Source organism: Pseudorasbora parva, chromosome 5 (genome assembly GCF_024679245.1).
Source record: "Pseudorasbora parva isolate DD20220531a chromosome 5, ASM2467924v1, whole genome shotgun sequence".
In the NCBI taxonomy this organism is placed as follows: domain Eukaryota; kingdom Metazoa; phylum Chordata; class Actinopteri; order Cypriniformes; family Gobionidae; genus Pseudorasbora; species Pseudorasbora parva.
The window spans coordinates 12,892,114-12,907,926 of NC_090176.1; the positions used below are offsets into that span (position 1 = coordinate 12,892,114).

The 15,813-nt window shown below is 38.9% G+C and overlaps 1 protein-coding gene across 2 annotated transcripts in view; it reads left to right on the forward strand.

The window, feature by feature from the left end:
• Positions 1-15,813, forward strand: part of galnt13 (polypeptide N-acetylgalactosaminyltransferase 13) — a 110,142-nt gene that overhangs the window by 9,246 nt on the left and 85,083 nt on the right. For both annotated transcript variants that reach the window (XM_067443274.1, XM_067443273.1), the window contains exon 3: positions 12,722-12,890. In XM_067443274.1, the coding sequence (XP_067299375.1) occupies positions 12,722-12,890 (169 nt within the window). The remainder of the gene's footprint in view (positions 1-12,721; positions 12,891-15,813) is intronic.

Consider the following 15,813-nt stretch of genomic DNA (forward strand, 5'->3'; position numbering starts at 1 on the left):
TATATGGACCCTTGAACTTGGTAAATGGTAAACGGACTGCATTTATATAGCGCTTTCTAAAGACCCTATGGCCATCCAAAGCACTTTACATATTGCCTCACATTCACCCATTCACTCTCTCATTCATACACCGACGGCAATGTCAGCCATGTAAGGCGCCATTCAGCTCATCGGGAGCGATAACTTTTTTTCTCTGTTCTTGCGGAGTATGTTGCAGTCTTAAGCCACTGCCACCCAAAACTTGGCAAATAGGACAATGCACACAGCCTTGTTTGTGCCATCAGCTGTTTCATGTCATGAATTCTCTGCTGCCACAGAGGATGCATTAAATTAAGAAGCCACATTTAGAGCAAATACATTTATTAATTTATGTGCATCCATGCTCTCGTTTTCTTAATAGTAGGATGACAGTGATGCTATAAAACTAGAAATTAGCAAGGCAGCTTAAAAATCCAGTGCGCATGTGAATAGTTTCTTGAGGGCACAATAAAGATTCTTGTGTGCATGCAAAACTCTGTATATTTTTTATTATTATTTTAGGGGCTCTGTATGTTGTCACTTCGAGAAAATCAATTAAAAAAAAACCCTGGGAAAATAAACATATTCACAGATGACTGTACTATACAGTGCATATGGAAAGTATTTACAGAGCTTTACTTTTTCCACATTTTATGTTACAGCTTTTTTCCAAAATGGATCAAATGTATTTTTTTTCCTTCAATTCTACAAACAATACCCCATAAAGATAATGTAAAAGAATAAAAGATAAAAAAAATAAAAAGATAACGTAAAAGAATAATAATAATAAAAATAAAAAAATATATATGTATATATATATATATATCAGCTGTTTATATATATATATATATATATATATATATATATATATATATATATATATATATATATATATATCAGCTGTTTATATATATATATATATATATATATATATATATATATATATATATATATATATATATATATATATATATATATATATATATATATATATATATATATAAAGAAATAATTCACAGGTACATAAGTATTCACAGCCTTTGCGCAATACTTCGTTGAAGCACCTCTGGCACCAATTACAGCCTCAAGTCTTTTTGAGTGTGATGCTACATGCTTGGCACACCTATTTTTGGGCTGTGTCTCCCATTCTTCTTTGCAGGACCTCTCAAGCTTAATCAGATTGCTCTGGAGCAGGTTTTCATCAAGGATGTCTCTGTACATTGGTGCATTAATCTTTCCTTCGATCCTGACTAGTCTCCCAGTTTCTGCCGCTGAAAAACATCCCCACAGCATGATGCTGCCACCACCATGCGTCACTGTAGGGATGTTATTGGCAAGGTCATGCACGGTGCCTGGTATCTTCCAGAAATTTCACTTGCCAATCAGGGCATAGAGTTTCATCAGACCAGAGAATTTTGTTTCTCGTAGTCTGAGAGTCCTTCAGAAACCTTTTGGATCACTTCTGGCTGCCTTTTACTGAGGAATGGCTTTAGTCGGGGGACTCTACCATACAGGCGTTATTGGTGTTGTGCTGCAGATGGTTGTTCTTCTGGAAGGTTCTCCTTTCTCCACAGAGAAACGCTGGAGCTCTGTCAGAGTGACCACCTGGTTCTTGGTCACCTCCCTAACTAAGGACCTTGTCCTTCGATCGCTCAATTTGTCCAGGCAGCCAGCTCTAGGAAGAGTACTGGTGGTTCCAAACTTCTTCCATTTATGGATGATAAAAGACATTGTGCTCACTGGGACCTTCAATGCAGCAGAAATGTCCCTGTACCTGTCCATAGATCTGTGCCTCTATACAGTCCTGTCTTGGAGGTCTACAGGCAATTCCTTGGACTTCGTGGCTTCGTTTGTGCTCTGACATGCACTGTTAACCGTGGGGCTTTGTATAGGTGTGTGCCTTTCCAAATCATGTCCAATCAACGGAATTTACCACAGGTGGACTCCAATCAAGTTTTAGAAACATCTCAAAGATTTGGTATACCATGCATACAGAAAGAAACAGGATGCACTTCAGCTAAATTGTGAGTGTCATGGCAACGGCTATGAATACTTATGTACTAGGGGTATAACGATTCATTTTAACAATGTTTTGATTCGTATCACGATTTGAGGTTGTCGATATGATTCAAGGACGATATTGGTTCATAGAACGATACGATCCGAAACGATTCAGTGACTTGAAATCGATTCAGTAACTTTTTAGCCAGAAATTTAAATCAGTGTGACTGAAATAAATACATGCAGGTGAAGTTTCCTAGATCCCTGTTGTTTCTTTTAAGGGAATCAGTGTGTTCACATTTTATTTGAATAAAGTGCAACCAACAGTTTAGGTTGAATTAACAGGAAGTTAACCTTTTCTGTTTCGATTTTCAAAAAGTACAGAAAGTGCAACCAACATAATTCTTCTACTGCTACTTCGGCTTGTTTTTCAAAATAAAAATATTACAATATTAATATCAAAACTAAAGTGAAACTAACATCTCTTCAGGTTTAATTAACAGTAGGTTTACCTGCTACTTTTGCTGTTGTTTTTCAACATAAAAATAATGCAAATATAATATTAATATCACAAATAAAGTGCAACCAACATCTCTTCATGTTGAATGAGCAGTGGCTGAACCTGCTACTACTACAAACAGCGAGCAACTTATTTAGAACATCTCCGTCTTTACTAAAGCCAAAGTGTTTCCACACACTGGACCGCAATGGTTGCTTGATAATTCCATAGATAGTAAAAGAAATGGACACAGCATTCCAATAGACTTCAGCGGCGGAAATGAGGTCAATTAGAAGCACTCACTTCCTGATGGCTGAGCATACTGCACAGGCTCAGACTGAGCTTGATGATGTAGATGTGACGTGAGCAACCTGTCTGACAGTTGTAAGTCTTCTAGTAGTTGTGGAAAGTGAAATCTGAATCATGTTGTTTAAATGTTTTGTCCCGTTGCTTTTGGCTCACTTTCGGCTTCTCCACCATTCTTCTCCCTTGACTTCATCAGACTTTATGTCTCCACGTCCCCCGACTGTCAAAGATTGCTTCTGAGCGTCTCCTCAGGTCTATACGGTAATTTCTCAACTGTGCGACAGAGTCGCATTGGTTATGACGCAATCATTAGCCTATTTTGACAAAAAACAGCTTCTACAGGGCGATAGTGTAAGATACAAGGTAATGGAGCCATTTATACATTGTCGTGTTTTTAAAAAATAAAATAAACAATGGACAAATGGAGTCTTTAAACGCCTCAGATGTAAAGTTATTCACTGTTAAAGTGACTCAAAAATGAATGAGAGTCATTGGGATGCTAAACAGCAGGTGATGGCTTGGTTAGCAATGGGTAGCAAATTCCGCCCCTATGGGTGGAATGCTTTCCAAGTGCTAGATTACCCCCTTGGATAATTCTCGCTCGTTGGGTTCTGCTCTGTCATCCGCTGGCATGACAAATCCTGTCTGTGCTATGTTTTGTTTTCTTTGCACTCGCTGCTGCTGGCGCGTGGCTGATGTCACATATAGGCAGACTGAGTAACATTTAACGCCTTTATCATTAAAACTGCTAAGAAAAAACATCCATATAAAGCCTGACGACTTTATATGAGCTTAACTCAAATGCGTTATTTCCTTTTATTGATACAATCGATTGATTACCTTTTAAAACGATATTAGAATGATATATGTCGTCCGGAAGGCTTGTCGAGCGATGTAGTTGGATTATAGGAATATAAATTGATACATCTATGTAGTAGATGAATCGTTACACTCCTATTATGTACATGTAATATTTTTTTATTATTATTTGCAAAGAACTTCGTTCACATTGTTCTTATGGGGTGTTGTTTGTAGAATTGAGGAAACAAATAAAGAATTTAATACATTTTGGAATAAGGCTGCAACATAAAATGTGTCAGTCAAGCACTGTGAATTCTTTCTGTATGCACGGTATACCAAATAAAGAGCACACTATGATAAATAATGCTTGGAAATTTGAGTCTGGAAAAGTATGAAAATGGAATGGAAAATGTGTTGAAACTGATCAGATCTTTGACTTCACTTCAACGCCCTGCCTGGTAAACAGGTTTAGCTCATACTCTAAGCTGCTTTCAGGTTCCTTTCAACCATAATCACAGTCTTTTTCTGAGCCTCTGGAGCACATGTACATCAAATGTCTTATGTATTCAGATTCTGTGGTCTGCTTGTTGCTTCTAATTAAGTGGACAAACAGGAAGCCTGGGTCTGTCTGAAATACAATCTGTATCCATGCATTCAGTATTTAATGGCAGGAAAGCAATTAGGGTATTAAACAGTCAGATGAGGTCTAAGCAGCCACAATGCTGAAAGAGCAGGGCTTAGAAGCACTGCAGTCTGTCGGCTATTTGTGATAGATTGCTTTTTTATAAGGTCAAGGCAGTTTAAAGATCTTCTCTTATTGAGGTCATCACCAGTGATTAGCTAGCCCTGATGGCAAGAGGTGGTTATTTAAAGGTTAAGGAATTAACACAAAACTTGAAAGTTCAGTTTCAAGCAGGGAATTTTATACAATTCTAGCCTGACAAGCCAGACCCACATCAAGGTGTTTGGTCTGGAAACTCACCATTGACAGGGCTCAATCCGAGGGGCGGGATAAACGGTTGTCTTTCAAACTTCCTCTGCACACGATAGGATAGCGCTACAACCAACCAGAGTAACGAAGGTGAAACAGAGCTTGTTGATAGATTAAACATTCGCCGTATCCGGTCGGCTAAACTCCAAACACATCTTCCCTTTTTAAGTATGACTTCAGTGCTGTTCTTTGTTCTTTTCTCAGAGAAAAGCTCAACTCCAAGTCTTCCAGAGTCACGGTCAAAGCTGATTCGAAAGACCACCGTTCGTCAGTTTCTGTTTTTACTAGAAGCATGCAAACGCAACTTGGCCATCGTCATTATTGCCCCGCCCATTGACTCTATACACGATGTGATTGGCCCGGCAAGAGTTTGGCGATTACAGCTCAGAAGGGTATTGAGAGTTGCTAGACGACACTCGCAGGCAGATTAGATTTGCTGCCGCTAGGGTGCGTCTAGATTTCTAGGCTAATACAATTCAGCAAGGCACTTATAACTGTACAGTGCATGTATCAATGCACTATAATGATTTTAGGTCCATAATTGCCTGTTAATTATTACTTTTATATTTTAGCTTAATTCTACTGATTCTCTTGATTAGTTAGTTCATCATAAATCTTTATATTGCCTAGTCTTATAAATGTGGAGAATTAGGCCTTTTCCGCACGAACACAGGTATTTTTAAAACTGTAGCTCTTTCTATGCGGTTTGGCTGTTCCTCCACACGCAAACGCTGTATACAGTTACTGAAACCAGACTTTTTTGAAAACTTTAGCAAGGGTAAGGATTTCTAGAAACTCTGGTTGCAGCGTTGCCGTATAGATAGTAAAACCGGATATTTCGGCTTGTGAAGTCGAAGTGTGCGGTGTTCTCTCTCGTTTTAATAACTCAGCGCTTATCACATGTTTACAGACGTTACATAGACAGTTATTGTATTGCAGAACAGATTTGATGTAAATACATAATTTTGCAATGTGCTGCTTTTGCAGCTGTTCAAGCACATATTTGAGCTTTGTTTATATTTGATATATTTGTAAATTATAAAAAATGCCCAAAAATACTGAATCATTTGTACTTATTTAATAAAGAAAAAAAAAAAGTCTGCTTAGCTGTGGCAGTTATTACACAAGTTCACACTTACAAATGATTGGATAGAAAATAAGCTGTTCTGTCCGAGGGGATCGAGGGCTCCGAGCTTCGAATTGAGCCCAAACACAGAGTATTGCACCATATCCTCGGCTGGGCCTGAGAGTCAGGAGTCGGGAGTCGGGGTGGCAAAGGGATGCAGAAAACTGTGACTAGGTGATGCAGCTGTTTATACCGTATATACACATGTCTCCTCTTGAGCTGAATAAATAGTGCTTCTACCAAACTTGTTTTATTTCTTTATAAAACATATTTTTGCTTGAATTCTGCAATCGAGAGAGAGAGGCTGACAATTAGCGGCAACATATATATGACAACATTTTTGTTTTAAAATCTATATTTAAATATGGCAAAATGATTTAACCTCGTTCTACAATAATTAAATGATTGCTGTCCATAACTTTTTTTGTGTTCAAGATATACAAAAATTATATAATGAGAATGTACAACTAGAATCTATTTCCCAAACAGTGTTTTTGCCTTATCCTGAATCATTATGGTACGCTTATAATAAGTGTTTATACTCGGACTATGTCAACTCAGTCTGGTAAGAACCGCAGTGGAGGAGCACAGTCCCTGTGTGACTCGCCATAGACATAAACAGAGAAAAGTAGCTCCGGCTGCAGTGTTCTTTCACAAGAAGCGTGCAGTTCTGTTTATTTGACTGCTAGAATGCAAAAAATTACAGACTGCAGCTTTAAATGAAAATTGTTGGCACTGTAAAACCGCAGAAAGCCAGGAGGCCATGGTAGAACAGAGATGGGGAGCCCAGAGAGTTCAAGGATGGTCTCCGTGAACATGATAGAGAGCACAGAGACAGCCTCTGTAGTGGCAACAGAGCTGACAAGGGGACTGAGAGTTCATAAACGGCCTGAATGGCCATGACAGAGGGCACAGAGAGTTCAGAGACGGCCTTCTTGGCCATAATAGAGCCAACAGGGAGCAAAGGAAGTTCTGAAATGGCCTCCCTGGCCATGAACAGGAGCACAAGAGTTCAGAGTTGACCTCCGTGGCCATGACTAAGTGAAGTCAAGGGGAAAAGAGAGGTGGCCTCCATGGCCGTGGCAGACACCACTGCCTTGGGGAAGTGTGACCCCCTCCTTTGTGATGCCGGCCCCATAGATACAGACGGTTGGTCTGGGAACGCCCCCGGGCAACACCCCATCACGTGATGCGAATTTAGCCCGTGAGGGAAAACATTGCCCTGGCGCTCATTGAACAACAAGGGGCAATCGTACCGAAGAGTTGCTGTGTCGTTTTCTGTACCGCCAATAAACAAACAAATTATGAATTGAAGTTCTACATCCTTCCAAATAATCACACAATCCTATAAGATTTCGATAGTGAATACTTCTGTGATGTTCTGTAATACCTCTATGGTACTTCTATAGTATGTCCCAAACTACTTTAGTATTCCTATAGGATTACTATAATATTTTGTCCCAAAATACTACAAGATTCATATAGTTGTTTTTCATAAGAGATACTGATTCACTATTAATGATATATAAATGCAGTCCATTTACCATTAGCGTTATCAGCTGAAGGCTCGCTTGCTACGGATGTGAGCCGTGAACCACAGTCCCTCGGCAACTTCATACTACTGATCACAAAAGGGTTAATAGTTTGGAGTAAAACATACATACAATTTGTAAGTGACAAGGTTTTATTGAGTTATAGTATGCAACATATACGAAAGTTGATTTAGTTAATTGAGCTAATATAATATATGATTAAGTTAATATAATGTTACTGCTACAGCTACCGCAATGTCTTACCTGGAGATTCAACCAGATAACAAAATATGTCTGTAAACAACACCTCCGGCCATTTGGTTGGGTCATTGCCCCAGATTTTAATGAAATAGGGGCAATCATAACCTATTGCAGGTAAAATTACAATGTACCGTTGCCAGTCGACAGGTGTCAATGACTTGCAATGCAACCTTTTTGTCATTCAAATACACACAATGCTTGCTGTGCTTTTTCCCACGCCGACCACGGCCCCAACTATGACTAGATGCCGACTGTATGTATACACCATCATCAGTGGTGGATCCTCCGCCACCCTGGATGCCAGTGTTGTCTGCCATGAGATGGATCCAGGAGCAGATGGTGTTGACCGGTGAAGTCAATAGTGGACCAAGTTCCGATGGCCGAAATAAAAACCCTAATTTTTTTTTTTTTTTTTAAATGGGTGGTTTGAAGAAAAAAAGTATTTAAGTATTTGGGTTGTTTCACATTCCATGTGTATTTATTACAATGCTAAATTAGCCAATTAATTGTAGTAGTAGTAATAGCAATGGAAACGCCACTAACTAATGTGATCATTGTCCAGTCTTTGCAGTTTGTCTCTGTCTCTGTTAAAATATCTACTGGAGATAGACTTTTAAATATCCTATCCAGGGAACATTGGTTTAAAAGACAAAAGAAGTTTGCCTTTGGTTTATTTTGTAGCTTTACTATGCAGCCAATTGTTCAGTTGCTCTTGCTGCAGTAGATTTATCACTAAAACAGCCACCTTAAAGAGAGTACAGAGGTTGCTTCATGGATCTGGATCTTATTGCTAAGTAAATAGTGTACTGGGATCAATGTAGTAATGCAGCAGGGTATTGTTGCTTCCACATCTTAATTGCTACACCATTAAGTATAGCCTCTTCCCAGACTGGTGATGCAACAGAGATTTACATTCTAATAAAACAAAAGAGATACTTAGTGTGCATCAATTATTTAACATCTTTTGTGCATCTGTATGAGAATCTCTTTAAAATGGTCAGACCAGCTCTGTTCCAAAACCTCATACCTTATTAACTTGGAACTTTTTTAACTTGGACTTTCTTTTGCTTCATCTGATATCTTATTTATTATTTTGTATTATTTTAAAAGTTGTACAATTGACACAGTACATTGTCTCCTGCAAAAAGTCTACAAGTATTGCTGCTTTGCAATTTGACAATGTGGTGTCTTTCCTTTTCAAAAAGCTTAAAATATTGCTTACGAAGGCAACTCACTAGGTTTTGGAACAGAGCGATAGTATGGGACAGTGCTTCCAGATTTATTTCAATGACATGATATTATGAGCTGTCCTTGTGCCTAAATGGATGCTATTTTTGGATTAGGCAGCTAAGTAAGACAGCAGTGTATAAGGGTATATCAAATCCCCTGGTGTTCTGCTTTGAAATACTGTGAAGGTTGAAGACAGACGTTAAGAAGCGTTGCTGCAGAGTTTCATTCTTGCTGTTATTGTCAGAGACCTTGATAAGTTGCTCTTCGTCATACTGCAGTCACAGCACTCCTTCTTAGATTGCTGTGTTTTGCTGCATGCTGCATCATATGCGGTTCTCTGTCAGTATTCATAAAGCCATCATTTCATGCATATGCTCTGCGCAGTAATCCCGAGGACTGTGGTTGGCTGTGAGAGGTTTGGATTGAACCCTCTTAACCTGGTCTGTTGCAGATGTATCTATTGCTCTGGGAGAGTGCAAACTGTAGGTTTAATGCAGTGACAAACATCCTAAAATAATATTGCAGAAGAAAAATCACAGTGATGGTCAAACTACTCATAAATCCTTAGCAACAACAACAGAACATCTATCTTAGCAGCCACATCATAATACCCTAAGCATTTGGAATGCCTCCTAGCATTGTGGTGGTATGTTTTGCAAGGCAAAACTACACATTTTCTTAAGAAAATCCGAAAGCGTTTTCTTATCTGCTGGCTTTTTAAACGATTCATTTGCTTTTGTGTTTACTTGTATAAATGCTATTTTTGCCTAAATTTCCTATTATTTAGATGTAGGGCAGTCTGTAGGAGGGTGACAATCCTATAAATAATTCACTAGTAGACATGTGCTACTTTAATGATTTTTAAGGAGCATCTTCAGTTACCACAGGGCAAATATGGGCTCAAAGGGTTAGTTCACCCAAAAATGAAAATTATTTCATTAATTACTCAGCCTCATGTCATTGGACACCCGTAACACCTTTGTACATCTTCGGAACACAAATTAAGATATTTTTGTTGAAAGCTGATGGCTGAGAAAGGCTTCAAAAAGGCCTCCATTGGCATTCAGTATATTTCCGCTGACCCACTCACAAGACCGATTTTTTGTGGTCATTTTTTGAGCAACTAGATTAGATACATGTACCGGTATATTTATTAAAGAGCCATAAGAAACCTACTGGGTAAAATAGAACACTTATTTAATTGAAAAATAGTAATGGTGTATGGTCACATTTGATCATCAATGAGTATGAGTTTGAACAATTAGAACAATTATAACATTAATGTTACAATGTTGCATCTCTATCACTCTCCATAATAAAACAATCCTGTGAACATGGCTGACTTAATAATCAATGCACAAGCTGTACTGTTTACCAAAACTCGCTGCAAACATCTGTATAGTGAAACTGTAGTGTATCTGCTTAAGCCATTCAAATGCATTGACACCGCGCTAGAAGTATTGAGCGCTCCATGTACCACATAACTGCACGCGCCGCCGGGAGACGAGAGCATGTTGCTACTCTGATTTTCAACGCCTCTGGCTTTAACATTAGCGCCAAAACGCTATTTATTGTTTGAAGTTCGCATTAAAACGTAATAATAATAATAAAAAAGCTATAGGCCTAGCTTTGTTTAATATAAAAAGTTTGGCAATTTGGCGTGAGATTAAGTTGGGCAGTGTGTGAGCGTGACACCGAGCCTGAAAGCGTGTCACGCCAAATGCTTGAGAGTTGGCAACCCTGCAAATAAGCAAAAATATCATAGGAAACACCATAATTCAGTTCTCAAAAATATAAATATATAACAAAAATATATTTTTATAAAATGAATAGCCTTGTCAAATGACTATCGTTTTAACTTATATATGGTGGAAAAGGTGACGTTTGCTAGAAGGATCGAGTGAACGATCTGTAAGCAAAGTATCTACGGTTGTATTTTGTAATACAAAATAATAGTACCCTTTGTCATTAGACACACTATTTAGTTTTGTATGGTACTTGGTGTTTCCTATTGTTACTGTAAGCATCTTGCGTTATCTAGACAATGCTGTCTCTCTAAGAAACTTTTAATTTAATCAGAAATTGTTTAAATAGTCAATAAGTGGATAAAATCGCTACTTACTGCTTGCAGGAATACCGTTTTAATTGCCACTTTCTTCAGTTTAAGACTCTGAGCGAAGCTTGCTTGAAATGGGCCGAACAAACAAACTATCTTGAATTAAATTGTTGTTGTATCGGATTATTTACATCAACCATGACTGATGACATTTTTTATCTGTGGGAAGGGTAGAAAAAGGTCTCACGTCTCCTAAACACCCTGGAACATGAGGTGTATCCATGCAAATGTTGGGGGCGTGCATATAAATGATCCCCAACGCTTGTGTCACTGTTGGGTTTATGTTGAGAAGCACTTATTTTTCCGTTATTTACATAAGAAGTAGGAGGCAATGGTGTTTGAGACTCACAGTATGTGATGTCCATGTACTGAACTCTTATTATTTCACTATGGCAAGGTTAATTCAATTTTTCATTCTAGGGCACCTTAAAGGACCATGGTATCAGATGAGCTGAAGGCCACTATCAGAGCAACCTGGGCTCTCATAACACCTGAGCAGTGCCACAGATTGAAAGACTCCGCATTAATGCAATAATTCAGGCCAAAGTAGCCCCAACCAAGTATTGAGTGCTGTACATGTTCATACTTTTCGCCAAGAATAACTGGCCAAGATTTCTAAAAAAATACTTTCTTTGTCTTAAGTAATATTCTAATTTTCTAATTTGGGATTTTCCTTAGTTATCAATTATAATCATCCAATTTAAAAGAAATAAACATTTGAAATATATCAGTCTGTGTCTAATGAATAATTATATAATATAGAAATTTAACTTTTTGAACGGAATTAGTAAAATAAATAAACTTTTTGATTATATTCTAATTATATGACCAGCACCTGTCATGTAATTAGATAGGCTCCTTTGGCTTGGCTTGCTCAGTTGGGGACACTCAAATTTCAGCTAAAGTTTTCAACTAAATATCCAAATAAAATTAATTACTAAATCAACTATATTACTGATTTTCCCATATTATCGCTATATGATAAATTGAAATGAGCTGATAACATAACATGATGACAGCTGTTTTCTCCGGAATGACTGTACAGCCAAATCAAATTTTGTTGCAATATTTTCCTTTATTTTAACACTGTGAAGCTGCTTTGAAACAATCGTCATTGTAAAAGCGCTATGTAAATAAAGTTGACTTGACTTGAGCTGTATATTTGTGCACATATATATATATATATATATATATATATATATATATATATATATATATATATATATATATATATATATATATATATATATATATATATATATATATATATATATATATATTGTTTTTAGGTTTTCATGTTGATTTGCCTGCTGCCTTTGCAATCGCTGTTTGTTAACAGTGTTAAGTCAAACTTCAAGGACAGAAGGTGTCTGTGTTGACAGATCCTATAACATGGATCAATGGTTCAGAACACTGTTGCCAGTTTAGATGGGTTTTAGCTGCAGTGAAGGCTCTAAAAATCTTCTTTGTGTGCATATATCACAAGTCATGTGCAATGTGTGGTTGTGATATTCTGAGACTGAGTATTTACAAGCCATTTTATTTTCCATATGTGAAGTAAATTGCAAATATTAACCTCTATGTGAAAAAGAATGCTCAACAACACGTAATGAAGGGCAGGACTTTATTTTTTTTCCAGTGGGAATTGATTGGGAAAACCCTAGATAATAATTACCGTTAATCATATTAAAGAACCTTCTTAGATGTCATTGCTGACAATTTTGTAACAAACTAACCAGAGACATGCGCAATAAATGTATGGGCACAAGGTTTACACATAGAATCATGGCATTTTAATAAATAATCCACACTGACTGTTACCTTGCTTTCTCTGTTCCAGCGGTGATGTCGCGCACCTATGAGGCTCCAGGTGAAATGGGGAAGGCTGTTATTATTCCCAAAGAAGAGCAAGAAAAGATGAAAGAGCTCTTTAAAATCAATCAATTCAACTTGATGGCTAGTGACAAGATCGCTCTCAACAGGAGTCTGCCAGATGTTAGGCTGGATGGGTGAGCATATGTGTTCATACAGACAAATGCTCCATGATCACATGAACATAACATAAGCACCCAATAATAGGAGGCGTGGTTGCAACTGCATGGGGTTAAGGGGGGGAAGGCCTCACCACTATACAATATTATCATGATACTTCACGATACAATATCATTGCCATTTTGAATATATTGCGATATTCTGCAATATACTTAGGGGCCTTTTTTTCTGCTGGTGCGACTGAATTTGGTTAGAGGCCCTCACTGGTGCAACCACCGTGATGCCCAACTAATAAGAGCTGCCGTTCCCTTTCAGTCGGTCACGTTCAACGTACTTCTTAACTGATCTGACTTTAGAGACTAATCCTACTTCGAGTGTGTAAAAACGAGCCAATGAAATTTGGCATGCGATCCACACATTCCACGCTCCGCCCTGCAGCATGGATATAAATAGGAACTGGAATGGTATATCAGCGCTTTCTACTTCGGAGCCGAACAGTGTTTTGCTGTGTCTACGAAGAGTGTGCAGAATCGAGTCTCGTGAGAGAAACTGCCAGTGTGGGTGATACGGCGCATCAGCGAGTGATCGCTTCACTGAAAAGTGAAACTAAAAGAGCTTGTTGGTTCGCTGGGCGTTTGTTACAAAAACACATTGTTTTGCTCACACAGGCTTGCACTATACGGACTGTGTGCAGCTGCGGTCAACTCCCTGAGTGCTTCAGCACACTAAAAGAGCAGTTTCCAATTCACAAAAGAGTAACACGGTTTGACCCTGCATCTTTTTCACAATGTCATTTAAACCGTTCCCCTCCCAGGCATGTAAGTTCTCGTCCGGTCTGACGGGCAAGGCTTACACAGCCTGCGGAGAAACCGCATCAGCTTTGCATGCCATGGCGCTCCTGCAGGCCCACCAGGCCAAAGCGCTCAAGGAACTGCACGAGGGGAGTTCCGAACACGGCGTTATGCAGGAACTGCGTGCGGCGATGGACCTCGCCCTCCGGGCGACGAAAGTCACTGCACGCTCCCTGGGTCGGGCGATGTCCATCTTGGTGGTCCAGGAACGCCACCTGTGGCTGAACCTGACAGACATGCGTGATTCGGACAAGGTTTGGTTTCTAAACGCCCCTGTCTGTCAGGCCGGCCTCTTTGGCGATGCCATCGAGGACTTTGCCCAGCAGTTCTCGGTGGCAAAGAAGCAGATGGAGGCCATCAGGAACATCCTGCCCCGGCGACCCGCTGCTGCCTCCACCCAGCCGCCGGTGGCAGCACCCCAGTCTGCTCGTCGCCGAGGGCATCCCCCAGCGTCCGCCTCCACCCCAGCCAAGCCAAAGCAGCAGCCTCCACCCGTGAAGCAGGGTGCCGGACACAAGGGGGCCGCCCAACCCGTCCAGGGTCCCGCTAAGCTAGGCCGGCAAGCGCAAAGGGAAGCGGCCTTGAGACGGGCAGCCCAGGGAGAAGAGGAGCTAGAGTTAGGAGCTAGGAGGCTGAGTTACTAGTCGGCTCCTCAGCAGAAAAAGCGCTGATCTACCATTCCACTTCCTATTTATACCCGCGCTGTGGGGCGGAGCGTGGAATGCGTGGATTGAAGACTCGAAGTAGGATTGGTCTCTAAAGTCAGATCCCAAATCGTTGGTCAGTTCCGACGTACGTCTCTATTCCCTTCTTCAGGGAACGAGGGTTACATATGTAACCGAGATGTTTCCGTTACATATGAGAAACATCGAACGGCAAACGGAACGAAAGCGGAACGGAACCGCGCTACTCGTTTAAGCTGTGCTACGCGGAGCAATAAGGGACCATAAATAAAGGGAGCAATACATACATGGGCCAATCTCGATCACGTGACACGTTACTAAACACCGCTAGGGGATCCAGTGAGAAAGTGCTTGAATTCACCACCGTATAAATAAGAGCACTGCTGTGAGATCTAGTGGGAACAGTTTGGTGCAGAATATTGTGTTATAACCACAGATATCAGATCAAACAGAGATGACATGGAGACCAGGAGAAGCATTTTGAAACATTCAAGGATTTCAGTCCATAAATTATATATATCCATCATGGATTTAATTTAAATTACTAACACTTTATTTTAAGGTTCAGTTATTAACTATTAACTACTTGCTTATTAGCATGCATATTACTATAGGATATTGGCTGTTAATTAGATATAAATTACATATTAATGCCTTATTCTGCATGACCTTATTCTACATCCCTTAATCCTACCCAATATCTAAACTTAAATGCTAGAAAAACTACCTTACTTACTATTAATAAGCAGTAAATTAGGAGTTTATTAAGGCAAAATTTACTATTAACAAAACAATAGTAATTTTTATAATTAAATTATCTTTATTATGAATGTATCAGTTGCTGGCACCACCAACTGTAGAACTTAGTGGCGCTGGTGCCACTGCTCTTAAATGTTAGTCTGGAGCCCTGATATTGCAATTTATTACCCTTTTCCAGCTTCCAACAATTATATCCCTAAAGGAAAACTTTGTAAACATCTGTTTTATCTAAAAAAATACATTTCTCTGTTTTTTTTATCTCACTTCAATTGTATTGCAGCAAAATGGAATTTTCAAACTGACAAACTGACCAACACTTTCATGAAAACCGATCATAAATTATGTATGCACCTGACAAACTCAACAATTTGTATTACAGTCTATTCCATCTTAATTAAATGCAAACAGGTATGCACTGCTGTGAGACAAAAGGTATTTTAAACAATGCCCTTCAGTAATTGGTGCAATTTAAAGTAAATTACTGGTAAATTAAATTAAATTAAATTAGATTTTATTTAATTAAAATTAAATAAATTTTTTAATGTAGTCTTACATTAAAATAATTTAAAAAAAGTTACATTTAAATGAAAAACAACATGTACTCTTAAAGTTAACAAAACATAATACTGTTTGCTGCTAATCTTGGG